The sequence below is a fragment of the Schistocerca cancellata genome, chromosome 7 (assembly GCF_023864275.1).
Source record: "Schistocerca cancellata isolate TAMUIC-IGC-003103 chromosome 7, iqSchCanc2.1, whole genome shotgun sequence".
Lineage (NCBI taxonomy): Eukaryota > Metazoa > Arthropoda > Insecta > Orthoptera > Acrididae > Schistocerca > Schistocerca cancellata.
In genome coordinates, this window is record NC_064632.1 from 324,426,544 (window position 1) to 324,445,113 (window position 18,570).

Below are 18,570 nucleotides of genomic sequence, written 5' to 3' on the forward strand. Positions count from 1 at the left end.
CCTCAACCTATGGTAACCTACTGTCCACCCACCCTCCACCCAACAGTTTTCACGCACTCTGTCCTATCACCTCCTTCCTGTTCATGTTCCCCACCCTCATTGTGTCCCAAACTCTTCCAATGCACCTGCCTGTGTTTTCCCTTCCTAGCTGCTCTCACATTCTGCTCCCCACCCCCTCACTGTCCCACAACCTCTCGTCACTGCACCTAGCAGTTTTGTCAGGTCTCCATCTAGTTCCTGAATGCTGTGCTAGACAGACCTCTTCTCTCTGCACACCTGTATCCTGCTATCCCTCCCCCTTTCCTGCTGCCTCCAGTATGCTGCTTTTGTTCAGCATGATAGATGCATTTCGTTCTGAGTTGTGGAGATGGTTATCATTTGTGTGTGAGATGTGCTTGCTTGTGTGATTGGATATGTGTATTTTCTGTTTTGAAGAAAGCTTTGGCTGAAAGCTAAATGTGTAACAGTCTTTTCATTGTGCCTACCTGCAACTCAGTGTGCTTCTTTATGGTGAATAGCAGTCTATCCTTTTACTTATACTGCTGAAATGTATAGCTCTCATAGACAGCTTTTCCTGTGATTCTTGTTTTTAGTTAAGTAAATGTGTTGCTGCATGTATGTATGTTTTGTATGTTGTGTTATTGTGGTAAGGTCAGCTTGCCCTTTTCAGTGATGAGGTGTGTTATTATACAACATTATATAAATTTTCTGTTTTATACTATACACAAAACACTACTGGAAAAATATTACTTAAACCTTCAGTTTTATTAAGAAAGTATACCATATGAAAATGTTACAGCTTTATAATTAGGAACAGGACTGGCAGCACATAATAAGAAAAATGTTAGATTTTGGGAAGAGTAATATTCTGTTTCCTAAAATTCAGGAACTGTGCAGGAATTGTGATTGAGTAGAAATTGTTTCAGTTTGTATCTTTCTTTTATTGGACATTAAACTGACCTTCTTTCATGATGGAAGTTGACTGTATATTTTCATTGCCACATAATTTCTGTGTGTTCTGTGTTTTAATTTGTAATTATATTTTGTTTCTAGTATCATCAGGGTGGCAATCTAGATTTTTGTGTAGGGATTCTAATGGCTGCACTGTAAAACTTATTAATCACCAAATCAGAGATGTTGAATTGCAGACAGGCACAACAAAAATATTACTGAGCACGTGACTTGCAGCTATAAGGCCTTCTTCTAAAGTAGACAATGCACACACATTCCCGCAAGCACAACTCACATATACATGACCAATGTCATTGGCCACTGAGGCCAGTCTTTTTGTTGTGTCTGGATTTATGGTGCTCAGCTTTCTTCTTAACTACCATTGTTCTCATTGCTTTTCTCTGTGACATAAAAATTTTATGAAAATCGGATCATAGATCACAACAGACTTAAATAGGGCTTAGCAAGCTTCAAAGTATCAATGCTGCTATTATCCCAGTATTGATCTTTTCAGTTTAATGCTTTATTCAAAGGAATTCCAAGAAAATTGGTACCCTTTCATTGGCATTGCTGTTTCTGCCAGCACACCTACTGCATAAAAGGCTAACATTCTGACTTGGCTGAAAATTTATGCATACAGTTTCCAATATATTTACTAGTAATCTGCCTGCCACAAGACAGGATTTTGTATGACAAATGTTTTCATTGACTACATCTTGGAGAGTATGTGTTGACAGCTAGTTATCAGTTATATTTCTGTCATGTGCATATATTCATAGGTATATGCTTGGGGAGATCATGAATGTCTGATTTACAAAGGACAGGACCAAGAACAAAGCCTGTGGGACACAGTATTTTATCCTTGGTATACCAAACTTGTAATATAAAGACTCCCTGGAATTTCTTCAGTCTGATTTTAACAAATTGCCTTCTTCTATTCAGATAGCTAAAGAATCAAAAGCAAACAAACCAAAAGCTAAAGAAGCAATTGCAAGTAGTGCCTCCAATTCCATATTCCTCGTTTTTCAAGAAGCAAACCTTTTACCATTTTTTTTTAAAGAAGAGAGGATGTGAAAGCTGAGGAATCAGAATCTGGTGGCTTTAAATGACTAAATTAAGTACAAAGAAAACTAGATTAGCAAGCAGTGCAGACATGAAATAATTATGTATTGTAAAGTTATGGAAATCATGTTCATTGTTTGCGGCCATTTAAATGTAAATTTGTGTTTTTTTTAGAGAGACTCATCTATAGCAATTTAACTGCAAACATTTGAAAAAAGAAACAAATAGGACTGAAGTAAATAAATCTGATGTTTCAACTTCTTGGGTACTTATAAAGAAAATGGTTGAATTGTCTATTAGGGTTTAAAAATATATTTTGCTCATATCTTTGTTTGGTGAATATACCAACTGCACAGTTCATGTCTCTATCTATTATTCTAAGGTAGTCTGAATGTAAACAAATAGGAAGAAACCCTCAAAGAATGGATATTGAGCTTGATGTTAGTCATATGTACTTGTTGATTTGCATACAATATTTTAGATCCTTCTGCTCCATATTTTTCCCAACTTGGACTGATAATATTGTCGCCTGTCAGTTTTAATTTTTACCTGTAGACACATTATTTATGCTGCATTATAATCTGGAGCAGATAAATGCCTTTTGCCAATTCCATTGCTTTTTGTTGGCATATGTAACAATAAAAAATGAGATAACATGAGTGCACAGTTGACAATGTCACCCTGACTTTAGGTGATCTCTGGTTGTCAATGGGGAAATATGTTGCTGTGGAATGAAGGTCTTATTAAACTGGAAGTAGTTGGCATGGGAAATAATAAATGTCATAAAGGTCCAATAACACAAATGTTTCTAGATGGGAAAGAGTTGGTGACAGTTGGTAAGTGTTTGCTATTTATTATTCATTTTTAAAATTAACTTTCACATGTATGATTTCATCGAATGATAGTATTTAGCCAATGAAATTTTATCATTATCATGCAAATTGAGTAAGGAATTTGATATATTAAAACAACATATATGATTTGAACAGGTAGAGACGGCATTATAAACACGTGGTATTATGAGATCATTGACAAAGCAGATCCTACAGAGGAAGAATTCAAACTAGAAATGAAACCGTATTACTCTTTTGAAATTGGATCTGGTCCGAGAAAATCAGATTTGATATTTATAGTTAAGCAGTTCCCTGAGGATCCAGAAAGTACATATTGGTTTGCACAGGTACATATGAGCACTTGTTTTACAATTCATTATAGGATTTGTGGATAAAAAGGTTTCTGTAAAGCATATCATTGTATCACAACACAGAAGGTCATCATGGTTTTGTTCTTTCTAAATTTGTTTATCATCAACAAAATCAGATAAAGTACATAGTACACTGTATCATCATTTTCAGTAGTCACAACAATCATCCACAGACTTACGAAGACAATCTAGATAAACAAAAATGTAAATGTTCATTTGTACAAAAGTGTAAATATCTGAAAGTTCTTCACTTAATTTCTTGGAAATTTTGTCACACTGCTGGATTTAAATATGCACTTGTTTTTTATATATTAATTAAAGTGATATCTTGTTAACCAAAATCTCATGTTTGTTTGCTTAAAAACTTAAATCTCTGAAAGTTAATCACTGATTCCTTTGAAATTTTGACACAACAATTGCATTTTGAATACATGCATGTTTTTATATGTGTAATGGAGCACACACTATAAGGTGATCCAGTAGGTATATGAAAACATGTGTATTCAGATTGTAGAGTTAAGATTTTGAACAAATGAACATTTACATCCATATAAATAACAATGTAACAGTATTATGTAAAAGGTAGTTGCTACTCACCATATAGCAGAGATGCTGAGTCGCAAATAGGCACAACAGAAAAACTGTCTGCAACTAAGCTTTCAGCCAACAAGGCATTCATTGGAAATAGACAACACACACACACACACACACACACACACACACACACACACACACACACACACACACACACATGTTCACCTGACTGCACTACACAGCCATCTATTTCACCAATGCACCTACAGTCTTTTTATTTGTCTCCTTTCCTTCTGTCCCCCCTCCCCTGCTATCCAATTAACCTCCTGACTGCACCTAACTACCCTACCCTCTCTCCACTTCATCCATGTATGCTCCCACAAGCAGAACTTACTGTCCACCACCCCTACCCTGCAATCCCTCCCTCTCCCCATCACAGCCTCCTCCTTGGTTTGTGTGAGATGGATGTCTATTGTATTCCTTGCAGTTGTGACATGTCGTATATTGGTCAGACTGTCAGGACCAATGTAGTGTGCATAAGCATCACACTCACTTACAACAGCCGAACAAATCAGCTATTGCAGAGCATTGTCTTGGCACCAGTCATCCTATGGAATATAACAACATGAAGTGTCTGGTGTGAACTTCCTACTATTGGGATAGTGTTATTAAGGAAGTAGTTGAGATTAAATTAGCAAGTTATCTTGTAAATAGAGATGGAGGTTTTTGATTAAATTCTGCTTGGAATCCTGCCCACCCTCTTGTCAAAAAACAGTGGGACAGAGTTAATGCTATCTCACCTGCTGTTTCGTAATTTTCACTATCAGCAACATCTGGTATCGGTCATATCTAGTTTTGCCTTGAAAATGATAGGTACACACCTGTCAAAATACTAGTGGTTGTCACTGACGACATGCTGCTGCATTCTGAAAAGTTATTTGAATGTTTTGGTGAATCCTTCAGGCTTGTCAACCAACATAAAGAATGATGGTCTATTACAACACTGAATTCTCTACCAAATAAATGAGGGCAGAACTTACTGGTTGTCCAAACAATTGCAAGGCATCACTTCTCAGTCATACAGAATTCTTCTCACCCTTGGAGATTACTCAGGAAGTATATGCAATCACTCTTTCAGCAAGATCCTGAATTTGCAATAGAATTGCACCTGTCCTATAACAGATATCCCAACCATGCATCAGTGTGTCGATCTGTCCCAGTATTCTTGACAAAATGTGCTGCAATTGGTGAATATGACAGTGCCTCTTAAGGATACATAAGGGTCTTTCTTACTTCTCACTTGAAGAAACATTGGCGTCCCTGTGCAACAGTTCTTCTAGTGATCTTGCTTTACAACTGAAATCATTTAAGAAGCATCTGTAGAAGGAGCGCATTCAAAGGAAATCTTTCACATCCTTAATGTGGCAAGCAGTTGTAAAATCTGTTAGGGCTCTTACATTTTCTGTATCAGAACAGACAATGTTTCTGTTAACAAGGTACCACAAGATTGTTACTTGTTAGGCACCAAAGAAGCACTTTCTCAGATTTAAGTTAAGACTTGCATTGTATACATGGTTTAGTACATTTTATGTACTCTTAAAATCTCTTCAAGAAGTCTGTGTCATCCAGATAGCAAAGACACACTTAAGATACTGAAGCAGACTGGACACATCAAAATTGTTATTTGAACTCTTAGAGACCATCAGGTGTTATGAAAGCGCCCTTTCCCCATTGAGCCTCATCAGCCTCCATGTGCCAGTTGCCATTTTGCATATCTTAAGTGGAGAAATATTTCACTCCCTTTAGATAGTCCAAGGTGTCATCAGTTTATGGCAATGGGCATATATCCTTTTTGTTTATTTTGTTTGGTCACTGTAACTGCCAGAGAAACACCATGTACCATCTTTTGTCTTTACAGGAAACACAACTAAAGACCTTGGATTTTTTAACAGCTGAATGTTGCTGTCTTGCAACATTGCAACATTTTCTCCACTTCTTTCAGAATTGTGTGTTGTTTAGCTGGAGACATTTTATATATTGCTGACTATAGAGATATGATTCGTGGTGTTAATATGCTGTTTGTGTCTGGTCATCTGGTAAGCCTTGTCCTTACTTAAGACGTGAATGTGCCTGAGAATTTGTGTAGAGTGGTTAGCGCTAATGGACATTTCTCATTGAGTCCAGAGGCTGGTGGTTAGCAAGTAGATTGCTCTGCTGCTAATAGTAGCAATAGCATCATTCTCCATCAATGCACCGATTTGACCATCTTAGATTGGTTTAGTTACCATTATACGCTAACCATTAGGAATGAGTTGTGGCTGTTCATGGAAATTGGTGACAAAAACCTTTCTATGTCTTCATGTGCATGCTGTAATTAATCCAATCTTGTCCTCGTGATCCATATGGGACTGATACACAGGGGGTTGTAATATATTCCTATAGCCATCATTTAAAGCCAGTTTATAAAACTATGTAATTAGGCTTTCCCAGGACAGTATACATCTATCATCAACTATGTAAGTAGGCTTTCCCGGAGTAGTATACATCTCTCATCAAGAGTCTGCCAGTTCAGTTTCTTCAGCATCTCACTCTCAGCATGTCACTCTCTCATGGATCAAACAAATCTGTGATCATTTGTGCTGCCGATCTCTGTATATGTTCAATCTTCCCAGTTACTACTATTTGGTATGGATCCCACACCCTTGAGGAATATTTTAGGATGGGTCAAGGATTGACACGTGCCTGGACAGATTGCTCGTCATTGGTGATGTTGATGTAATTTACTGACATCTTTGCAGCTGAAGTCCATGTAGGATTTTCATCTGCGGCAGTTTCATTTCTATAGATTGTTACCTTGTTTTGTTTACCTGTTTCTCTGTGAATGGCCAAAACCGCCGTATAGTGACAGGGAATGGCATCCATGTGTTGAAGAGCAATGTTATATACTGTTGGCAGTGGTTTCATCCCACAAGTTGGTTGTCCTTAGCATCAGTTGGCTAATGTGTGTAGAATTGCTCTGTTTTTTTATATCTTATGGTGTAGTGGTCATCAAACACTCTCCATCTCTTGTTACAGTATTGTAGGCATACTACATAACCAATGGAAACATACTGTCATGTTGTCCTACATTCTGCAAATGTTATTTTTTCTGTTTGGCAGTTGAATTGGTGAGGGATCCAGCTGTATCTGTGTCATCAAGAGCCTTGGATAATGTCTGTCGGTTGTGACATAGTTCTGTGGTGTTCGAGTCCATTCCTCAAATTTTGCCTGTCTTGTTGACATTGCTGAAACTCTTAATAAATTAGCGCCGGCTGCTGTGGTCGAGCGGTTCTAGGCGCTTCAGTCTGGATACGCAGCTGCTACGGTCGCAGGTTCGAATCCTGCCTCGGGCATGGATGTGTGTGATGTCCTTAGGTTAGTTAGGTTTCAGTAGTTCTAAGTCTAAGGGACTGATGATCTCAGACGTTAAGTCCCGTAGTGCTTAGAGCCATTTGTACCAATAAATTAGCTTTGCTACCCCCTGGTTTGGTTTGAGATTCAACTTGGCTGCTTCTGGTCATCTGAGTTTGACAATAATAGATGGTGTAAACCTTCGTACCTCTTCTCTTACTGTTTGCCATATTAGCAATGTGATGTTATTATGGTCTTCCATGAATAATGCCATTGGTATGACATTCAGAAGTTGGTTAAACATCTTGCAGCTGCTCTTCTCTTGTGCATTGCCTCGATGTTTTGGCACCACTTGATTATGTCCTCTGTGGTGGTGACATCCTTCAAAAGGAGCACTTAATGACATCCCTTGGCAGGCACTTTATGAGATATGAAGCTTTGGCAGCTTCCATCATATTTAGGTTCACTCTGTGTATAAAACTGTGTTATCTTCCCCTAGCATTGCGCTCTGTTCTTCATATTTGCAGACTTGTTACTGGTTAATGCCAAATATTTTCTGAATTCCCACCTGAAATTTATTCCTTGTTCACAGACCATCCAAATGAAAGTAGATGTTGGCCAGACAAATCATGTCATCCCACCTGTTGTGTTTAACAACACAGTTGCATCACCTTAGGCTTCTCTCTCTCTCTCTCTCTCTCTCTCTCTCTCTCTCTCTCTCTCTCTCTTTTTCTCCCCTCCTCTGCCTCCCCCCTCCCCTCTCCAAGAAAGCTTGATATTTAATGTACTGAGTCACTAATGGTTTAACGTGCACATACATTTCTACATTGAGAATGAGGATCATAATAGGAGCATGCTGTCTGCAGTCAGGTTGAGGCCATTAAGGCGGCAACTTCTGCGTAGCCTTATTGGAGCCACAGTAATCTCGATGTCCAAGACACCCAGTTTTTCCATCAAACTATGACCTGTAGAATCTAATATCAGGTACCAGTTATGAGGACAGGATCACCAACAAGAACTAATCTACATTTAAATCTATATCTATTCTCTACAAAACATCTTACATTGTATGGCAGAGGGTACATTGCGTCCCACTGTCACTTTCCGCTTTTCCTGTTCCAGTCGCATAGGGTTTGTGGGAAGAACAATTGCTAGTAAGCCTCCTTGTGGTCTCGAATCTCTTTAAATTTATAATTTATCTTTGTGGGATTTTTGTGAGAAATACATAGGAGAAAGCAATATATTGGCCGACTCTTCTAGGAACGTACACTCTCAAACTTTAACAGTAAACCATAATGTGATAACATCTGCCACTGGAGTTGGATGAGCATCTCAGTGACGCTTTCATGCTTACTGAATGAACTTGTAACAAAATATGCTGCTCATCTTTGGATTTTCTGTATTTTCTCTATCAGCCGTACTCGGTACAGATCTCATACTGACAAGCAGTATTCATTGTATTGGTGGAACTAGTGTTTTGCACGCTATTTTGTTTGCTGATGGACTGCATTTCCAGAGACTTCTTCCAATGAATCTCAGTCTGGCATCTGCCTTACTTGTGATTAATTTTATGTGGTCGTTCTACTTCAAATCGCTTCATACCCATACTGCTAGATATTTTATGGAAGTATTTGCTTCCAGTGATTGTCCTGCAATTTTGTTAATGATTGCAGTAAGGGGTATCTCTGTCTGTGTATTCACAATACATTACTTTTTTATGTTTAGGGTCAGTTGCCATTCCCTGCACCAAGCATTGATCCTCTGCATGTCTTCCTGCATTTCCCTACGATTTTCTAGCATTATGAGTTACAAAAGCCTCATGAAACTTCTGATTTTTTCTGCTATGTCATTTCTGTATATTATGAAAAGTAATTGTCTTCTAACACTCCCTCCGGGCATGTCCAAAGTTACTTTCATGTCTGATGATTTCTCTCTGTTCAGAATGACATACTATGTTTTGTTTGCTAGAAACTCTTCAGTCCAATCACACAGTTGGTCTGATAATCCATATGCTTGTATGTTGTTCGTTAGATGACCATGAGGCCTCTTCAGTCCAATCACACAGTTGGTCTGATAATCCATATGCTTGTATGTTGATCGTTAGATGACCATGAGGCCTTGAGGAACATGGTATGTACCAAGGCACCTGTATCTACTGCTTTCTTTGTCTCGTGGACGAACAGAGTGAGCTGGGTTTCACACAGTTGTTTTCAGAATCCATGTTGCTTCACAGAGAGGAGATTTTCAATCTTCAGAAATGTCATAATATGTGATCATAAAACATGTTACAAAATTCTGCAACAGTTTGACATCAGAGATATAGGCGTATAGTTTTGTGTGTATGTTAGATGACCATTCTCAAAAGTGGGAATTACCTGTGCTATTTCCCATTGATTGGGAAATTCTGATCCTCAAGTTTTTGCTTGTCTATGAGACTTTGGCTATGTTTAAATTTGCTGTTAAGTTCCTAACACAGTTGTCAAATCACAGTGGGTCTTTTCCACCCTCACTAGTCAGTTTGGTATATACTTGTGTAAAGCATGTTGTACGATGCTCTTGAATTTCGTCCATTGATGCTCAATACTGGGGATGACATTTTCATGATGACCAGTAAGGTAATCTGAAATATGTCTCTTGTTGCTCTTGCTAAACTGAAAGATCTTCCTGCCTTTCTTTGTATTCCTACTTACGGACATATTCAGTGATGCAGTGTCAGCCTTATGACCACTGATTCCCTGTTCTTTGCTAACTGAACCAGAAAATTCGGGTCAGTTTGCCTCCAGCTGATCTAAGATGTTAATTTCAAGAGCTGGTTCTCTGATTGACTGCTCAAAGTAATTTATTGATAAGGCACTTAAAACAGTTCTACAAGATTCTCTGCCCTGCTACCTGTCCTAATGACTTGAGTCGCCCAGGGTATAGCTGGTGAAACACGAAAAGGAAGGTGAAACACGAAAAGGAAATTTGTGCAAAATATTCTTCAAGTTTCCTCGCAACTGTTCCACCATGACTGATGCCGATGCAGAGGGTGCATAAAAGCATCTGATTACCATGTTTGATCCAACGGTAACACTTACATTCACTCAAATTATTTTGCATTCTGAGACTGTACTAACCACACTAGATATTATCATATTTTTGTTGCTATAAACAAGCGTTTTACCACCAGTGTTCAACAAACCTTTGTGATAAATGTTTCAGTTGGAGTTTAGAAATTCATTGCTGTTAATATCTGCTTTAAGCCAGCTTTCTGTCCATAATACTATGTGGGCATTATTACCATTTATAAGCAAGATTAGTTCTGGTACCTTTCAAAAGATTGCAGTTAATTGATACTAAATTAACATTTTATATCTCCAGACTGCTACAAAGAATGCTAGTGTGTGTGGATTCAGAAGGCATTTTATTGGGCCTGTCGATGGATTTCTCTGTCCTACAAATCCCACATGTGCATCCCACATGTACTCCACTACCCTAGTACATACTTCTTGCGTGTGGTGCATGCCAGACCTATTAAGGTGTACCCTACAGCTGTCCCCCTGATAGCAGAGGCCGAGAAATTTGCATTGGATACTGTCTCAAAATCATATGAGCCTTTAGATTAGATCTTCCAATCTGCTCCAAACCTGAGAACCACTGTTCTGGGATCAACAGTGCAAAACAATAGCTCTGCTACTATTCTATGGGTGAGATTATCTGTCTTCACCTAGTCAGCCAGCCATCTCTAGTAGTAAAGGATGGTCTCTGAACACAGTTGGTAATACTTTACTCAAAAGATACATTTAGCATGTGCTGAGGCAAACTACCTCCCTGACCAGAGAGTACAAGTATTTGTACATACAGCTAGCTGTTTCCCTCAGCTTCGCCCACATTAGCGTTCAACATATATATTGAACACACCTCCCCCTCCCCCTCTCTGTGTTCACCCTTCCTGCTCTGTGAGTCCACCTCATCCTCACCTGTATCTGTCTATCTCCTCCTCCACACTCCCCCTGTCTTGTCATCTCCTCTTCGTCCATTTCTCCATCCTCTCTCTCTGACCATATACTCCTCCCCCTCTCTCTTTCCATCTCCACCTCACCCCTTCCTTTTCCACCTGCCCACCATCACTCCACACCTTCTGCCTGCCTCGTACATCTCCCCCTTGTCCCCTCTCTCTGTCCATTTCCTCCTCCCCTGTCTCTGCTCACCCCCACCTCTATCAGTCTCAACAGCTCCCCAGTTCAGTACTGCATACACCAGCAGCCACAAGCAAGAGGGTTGCCATGCGCCACCGCCTCTAAAAGACAATTATGGTCTGAAGATGAACTTATAATAATAAGATCGAAACCGGTCACTACATTAAAAAATTTATGGGATCAAGACTGCTTCCAGTTTATTTATAATAATTATAGATTGCTGTTTCCTATAATAAGAACTATGTTATTAAAATGTTAACCTTAATTTTGTTCCTTTGCATTAAACAAAAAGATGTTAGGCAGTGATTTTTATCGCCACAAGGAACTTTTGAATTCTTCCAAAACCACGTTTTTCAGATACCAACTTTAGAGTGGAAAAATTGTTTCTGAAATTGGTTTGATTACAAATAAACGTGCATAAATTTCAAAGCAGTAGAAGAATAACAAAATAATCTGTACAAAAAATAGTGTATTGTTCTTTGAAAAACTTTAAAAGTAGATCTTTTACCCTTTTCTGTGGCTCAGTGTAATGGCAAACTCCTTTTGAACCACATAAAACAAGCACAACAAGTATGAATGGTAACAATCTGTCTATATGTCAAAACAATTTCTGCCCACACCAACAGCATTTTTTTAAATAATGGAAGCTAATGGTTAGAAAATATCATTGACAGAATTGAGTACAAGGCCCAGTGAAGTGACTGGAATATTTGAAGGACAAGTATCTGTATTGAGGCACAAATATACAGGGTGAGTCAAAAAGGACACAGATTCAGGTGGGTATATTTCCTGAACTATATGTTGCATTTTAATTCTATAAATTGCATTCATCTTTCACTAACCCCTAAAAAAAAAAAAAATTTGCGAGGTATGAGATCAGGAGACACTGGTAGCCAGAAGTGAAGCTCCAGGTCTTCATTCCACATGCAACCTATCCATCATTTAAGAAGAGATTCATTCAGGAAACATCAAACTTTCAGATACCAATGGGATGGAGCATCATCCTGTTGCAAAATGTAATCTCCTGAGTCTGCATTCATTTGAGGAAAAAGACAGTTTCGCAGGATTATGAGATACATTGCTCCAGTAACAGTATTGTCATCAAAAAAGAAAGGTCCACAAACCTTCATCAACAATATGGCACAAAACACATTAACTTTGTTACTGTACTGCTCATTTTCCATTGTTATATGTGGATTTTTCCATTTATGTGAAAATCAAACAAAGGAAACTCCAGGTATGAATCTAAACAATGTAGGAAAGACAGATTGCTTCTTACCATAAAGAAGACACGTCAAATTGCAGACAGGGACAATTAAAAGACACCTTATAGCTTTCGGACACAGCTTTTGTCTGTAAGAAAGACACGCACACATGCACCATTCACACACACACACACACACACACACACACACACACACACATGACTGCCAACTCCCAGCATCTCGGGTCAGAAGGCTCATTCTAGCCTGAGATGCTGGCGTTGGTGGTTTGGCAGTCATGTATGTGTAAGGTGTGCTTGCTTTTGTGTGTATGTGTGTGTGTGTGTGTGTGTGTGTGTGTGTGTGTGTGTTTCTTTTAGTGATGAAGACTGTGACCAGAAGCAATATGTATCTTTTAATTGTGCCTGTCTGCAACTTGACGTGTTCATTTAGGTGAAACATAGTTTCACCACTAATTATTACACAAGGGAGAAACAATTCATCTTCTTCCATGTTTCAGACCATATGCTCATAAAATTCTGTGTGCTTTATCTTACTGTTTTCGTAAAGATCCTGTACCAGTTGTATATGGTACCGTTTGTACACTAATTGGCACCTCGATACACACTAGACAGCTGTTTGCAGTAGTCCAAGTTTAAACTACAGGTAGATTTCATTGGGCTACGTTCAGAGCTCACTCTTCTGATACATTTGTTGGCCTGGGCTTTTACTTTTACACAGAGAACCAGTTTCATCAAATTATTTATCTCAATGATCGGTGCTCTTCCTTGCTGGAGGTTCAATGTTAAACTTACACCAAATTGCAAGCTGCACTGCAGTTGCAGACTCTCTTTTACTGAACTCACAAATGCAAAGATCTTGTGTTGTATAGTAGCCATCTTGGTTATAACTAACGTGATATACACTTTAGACAGTGCAGTGCTTGATATTGTAGTGGTATTATTCAAAACATTACAACATCTTCTTTCAGATATACTTGACAGATTTCAAGTGCAAAATATAGTGGAGGAAATATAGCCAATTGAAATTGTGTCCATCTTTTTACTCACTCTGTATTACCCAGTGAATAATAATCTATGTCCTATGTTTTTTTCGTTTTTATACTATTCCTCCACTTCACTCTCAGCAACCAAATGTAAACCTACTGAAATTTATGAGAAATCTTAAATTATTATCCCATGGCATGCTACCTAAAGGCCTAGTTCAGTATCTTTGTTAATGATTATTTGCAACGCAAAAGCTTCAGGTCACAGTGCTAGAAATCAGCAAGTCTGCATTATGAAGAGCTTGTTGAGTAGCAGTACCTATATTACTAAATACCCAACCGAGTTGGTGCATGATCCCAGTTGCAGGTTGCTTATCTAACAGTTTCCAGGGGCAACAAAAATTTTATTTTCATTTATTTGTACAATCATTGACTGAATTTAAAAATTTTAAAAATGCTTTCATAATCTATTTATTAATATCTTGTGTTAAAGGTTTAAAACAGTAAGACAAGTTTTGTAATTAGACATGCCTGTCTTAAGAAGTGCAGCTAGGTTTTCTAAAATTTATTTGACTTCAGTACAGAAGTCAAGCCATGTTGTTGTTGTTGTGGTCTTCAGTCCTGAGACTGGTTTGATACAGCTCTCCATGCTACTCTATCCTGTGCAAGCTTCTTCATCTCCCAGTACTTACTACAACCTACATCCTTCTGAATCTGCTTAGTGTATTCATCTCTTGGTCTCCCTCTACGATTTTTACCTTCCACACTGCCCTCCAATGCTAAAGTTGTGATCCCCTGATGCCTCAGAACATGTCCTACCAACCGGTCCCTTCTTCTTGTCAAGTTGTGCCACAAACTCCTCTTCTCCCCAATTCTATTCAATACCTCCTCATTAGTTATGTGATCTACCCATCTAATCTTCAGCATTCTTCTGTAGCACCACATTTCGAAAGCTTCTATTCTCTTCTTGTCTAAACTATTTATCGTCCATGTTTCACTTTCATACATGGCTACACTCCATACAAATACTTTCAGAAACGACTTCCTGACACTTAAATCTATACTTGATGTTAACAAATTTCTCTTCTTCAGAAACGCTTTCCTTGCCATTGCAAGTCTACATTTTATATCCTCTCTACTTCGACCATCATCAGTTATTTTGCTCCCCAAATAGCAAAACTCCTTTACTACTTTAAGTGTGTCATTTCCTAACCTGATTCCCTCAGCATCACCCGACTTAATTCGGCTACATTCCATTATCCTCGTTTTGCTTTTGTTGATGTTCATCTTATATCCTCCTTTCAAGACACTGTCCATTCCGCTCAACTGCTCTTCCAAGTCCTTAGCTGTCTCTGACAGAATTACAATGTCATCGGCAAACCTCAAAGTTTTTATTTCTTCTCCATGGGTTTTAATACCTACACCAAATTTTTCTTTTGTTTCCTTTACTGCTTGCTCAATATACAGATTGAATAACATTGGGGAGAGGCTACAACCCTGTCTCACTCCCTTCCCAACCACTGCTTCCCTTTCATGTCCCTCGACTCTTATAACTGCCACCTGGTTTCTGTACAAATTGTAATTAGCCTTTCACTCCCTGTATTTTACCCCTGCCACCTTTAGAATGTGAAAGAAAGTATTCCAGTCAACATTGTCAAAAGCTTTCTCTAAGTCTACAAATGCTAGAAACGAAGGTAAGGTTTGCCTTTCCTTAATCTTTCTTCTAAGATAAGTTGTAAGGTCGGTACTGCCTCATGTGTTCCAACATTTCTACGGAATCCAAACTGATCTTCCCCGACGTTGGCTTCTACCAGTGTTTCCATTCGTCTGTAAAGAATTTGCGTTAGTATTTTGCAGCTGTGACTTATTAAACTGATAGTTTGGTAATTTTCACAGCTGTCAACACCTGCTTTCTTTGGGATTGGAATTATTATATTCTTCTTGAAGTCTGAGGGTATTTTGCCTGTCTCATACATCTTGCACACCAGATGGTAGAGTTTTGTCAGGACTGGCTCTCCCAAGGTCGTCAGTAGTTCTAATGGAATGTTGTCTACTCCTGGGGCCTTGTTCGACTTAGGTCTTTCAGAGCTCTGTCAAACTCATCACGCAGTATCGTATATCCCATTTCATCTTCATTTACATTCTCTTCCATGTCTGTAATATTGTCCTCAAGTACATCGCCCTTATATAGACCCTCTATATACTCCTCCCACCTTCCTGCTTTCCCTTCTTTCCTTAGAACTGGGTTTCCATCTGAGCTCTTGATATTCATACAAGTGGCTCTCTTTTCTCCAAAGGTCTCTTTAATTTTCCTGTAGGCAGTATCTATTTTGCCCCTAGTGAGATAACCCTCTACATCCTTACATTTGTCCTCTAGCCATCCCTGCTTAGCCATTTTGCACTTCCTGTTGATCTCATTTTTGAGACGTTTGTATTCTTTTTTGCCTGCTTCATTTACTGCATTTTTATATTTTCTCCTTTCATCAATTAAATTCAATATTTCTTCTGTTACCCAAGGATTTCTACTAGCCCTCGTCTTTTTACCTAGTTGATCCTCTGCTGCCTTCACTACTTCATCCCTCAGAGCTATCCATTCTTCTTCTACTGTATTTCTTTCCCCCATTCCTGTCAGTTGCTCCCTTATGCTCTCCCTGAAACTCTGTACAACCTCTTGTTCTTTCAGTTTATCCCATCTCCTTAAATTCCCACCTATTTGCAGTTTTTTCAGTTTTAATCTACAGTTAATAACCAATAGATTGTGGTCAGAGTCCACATCTGCCCCTGGAAATGTCTTACAATTTAAAACTTGGTTCCTAAATCTCTGTCTTACCATTATATAATCTATCTGATACCTGCTAGTATCTCCAGGATTCTTCCATGTATACAACCTTCTTTCATGATTCTTGAACCAAGTGTTAGCTATGATTAAGTTATGCTCTGTGCAAAATTCTACCAGGCGGCTTCCTCTTTCATTTCTTAACCCCAATCCATATTCACCTACTATGTTTCCTTCTCTCCCTTTTCCTACTCTCGAATTCCAGTCAGCCATGACTATTAAATTTTCATCTCCCTTCACTACCTGAGTAATTTCTTTTATCTCATCATACATTTCATCAATTTCTTCATCCTGTGCAGAGCTAGTTGGCATATAAACTTGTACTACTATAGTAGGCGTGGGCTTCGTGTCTTATCTTAGCCACAATAATGCGTTCACTATGCTGTTTGTAGTAGCTTACGCACACACCTATCTTTTTATTCATTATTAAACCTACTCCTGCATTACCCCTATTTGATTTTGTATTTATAACCCTGTATTCACCTGACCAAAAGTCTTGTTCCTCCGGCCACCGAACTTCACTAATTCCCACTATATCTAGCTTTAACCTATCCATTTCCCTTTTTAAATTTTCTAACCTACCTGCCCGATTAAGGGATCTGACATCGCTCCGATCCGTAGAACGCCAGTTTTCTTTCTCCTGATAACAACGTCCTCTTGAGTAGTCCCCACCCGGAGATCCGAATGGGGGACTATTTTACCTCCAGAATATTTTACCCAAGAGGATGCCATCATCATTTAACCATACAGTAAAGCTGCATGCCCTCGGGAAAAATTACGGCTGTAGTTTGCCCTTGCTTTCAGCCATTCGCAGTACCAGCACAGCAAGGCTGCTTTGGTTAGTGTTACAAGGCCAGATAAGTCAATCATCCAGACTGTTGCCCCTGCAACTACTGAAAAGGCTGCTGCCCCTTTTCAGGAACCACATGTTTGTCTGGCCTCTCAACAGACACCCCTCCGTTGTGGTTGCACCTACGGTACGGCCATCTGTATCGCTGAGGCATGCAAGCCTCCCCACCAACGGCAAGGTCCATGGTTCAAGCCATAGTCACAAGTAAATTACAGAAAGTTTACGTGACTAGTTTCAATGAAGCTCAGTCACAGTTATCAAATGTAAAAAGTATGAAATAAGTCTGCTATTAATTATGAGAAACTGAAGTATAAGTAACTTCTAACCACAACACTTTTGTCATAGGAAACAATACTGTGACTTTGTCATGTTAAATTAAACCTCATTATGCAGCAATGGCAAAGAAGCAAATCATTGCAATTGATCAGTGTGAAGCCTTTATTTGTACAGAACATTAAAATTTTTTAGTCATATAGTAATGTTGGCTGTATGTGTGTCATCCAAGCAAACAATTGTTTCTTTGACACAGCACTATTGAGTGCTGTGAGTGCTGTGTCTACAATGTTGATCAATAATGTGTTAACCTCAGCTGTATATGTGTTGTCCAGTTGTTTCTTGGACACAGTGCTACTGATTGCTGTGTTCTAGATTACAATCTATGCATTTTCAACTTTAAGACATTGAGATGTGGAGTAATTGGGATGTGGAGATTTTTTTCTCAGAGTAGACCAATTGGTTTGGAGACAAAAGTATTCAAGCATAGGTGTTATTATTTCATTAACTTCATTGAGGTGCATTCTAATACTTTAGGTAATGGTTTCACTTCATACTTCAGCGATGTATGTTTCAGGATAATAGCAGAATTGCTAAGATTTATAAGGCAACACTTTCACTTGCCAGTTCATTATGGAAGTAGTTGGACATTGCTGATCCTAATCTAACATATACAACATTAAGATTTTAATGTTCTGTAGAGATAAAGGCTTCAGAGCGATCAATTGCAATGATGTTGCTTCTTTGCCATTGCTGCATAATGAAGTTTAATTTAACATGATAAATTCACAGTACTGTTTCCTATTACAAGGATGTTGTGGTTAGATGTTACTTACATTTCAGGTTCTCATAAGTAACAGCAGAGTTATTTCATACTTGTTACATTTGATAATGGTGACTGGGCTTCACCGAAACTATTCATGTAAACTTTCTGAAATTTACTGCGACCACGGCTTGACTACTGTACTGACGTCAAATAAATTTGGAAAAAAATGTAAGACATGTATATTCCATCTAGAAAGTCTGTATATGTCTTGAGGTGCAAGTTACCCAGACTATATTCATCCAGTATTTTAGAATGAGA

General features: G+C 38.6%; 1 protein-coding gene across 1 annotated transcript in view; it reads left to right on the plus strand.

The window, feature by feature from the left end:
• The window catches only part of LOC126092749 (cilia- and flagella-associated protein 44), a 668,515-nt gene that overhangs the window by 183,700 nt on the left and 466,245 nt on the right, over positions 1-18,570 (plus strand). Inside the window, exons 6-7 of the mRNA XM_049908475.1 lie at positions 2,705-2,849; positions 3,003-3,193. Coding sequence (XP_049764432.1) covers positions 2,705-2,849; positions 3,003-3,193 — 336 coding nt within the window. The remainder of the gene's footprint in view (positions 1-2,704; positions 2,850-3,002; positions 3,194-18,570) is intronic.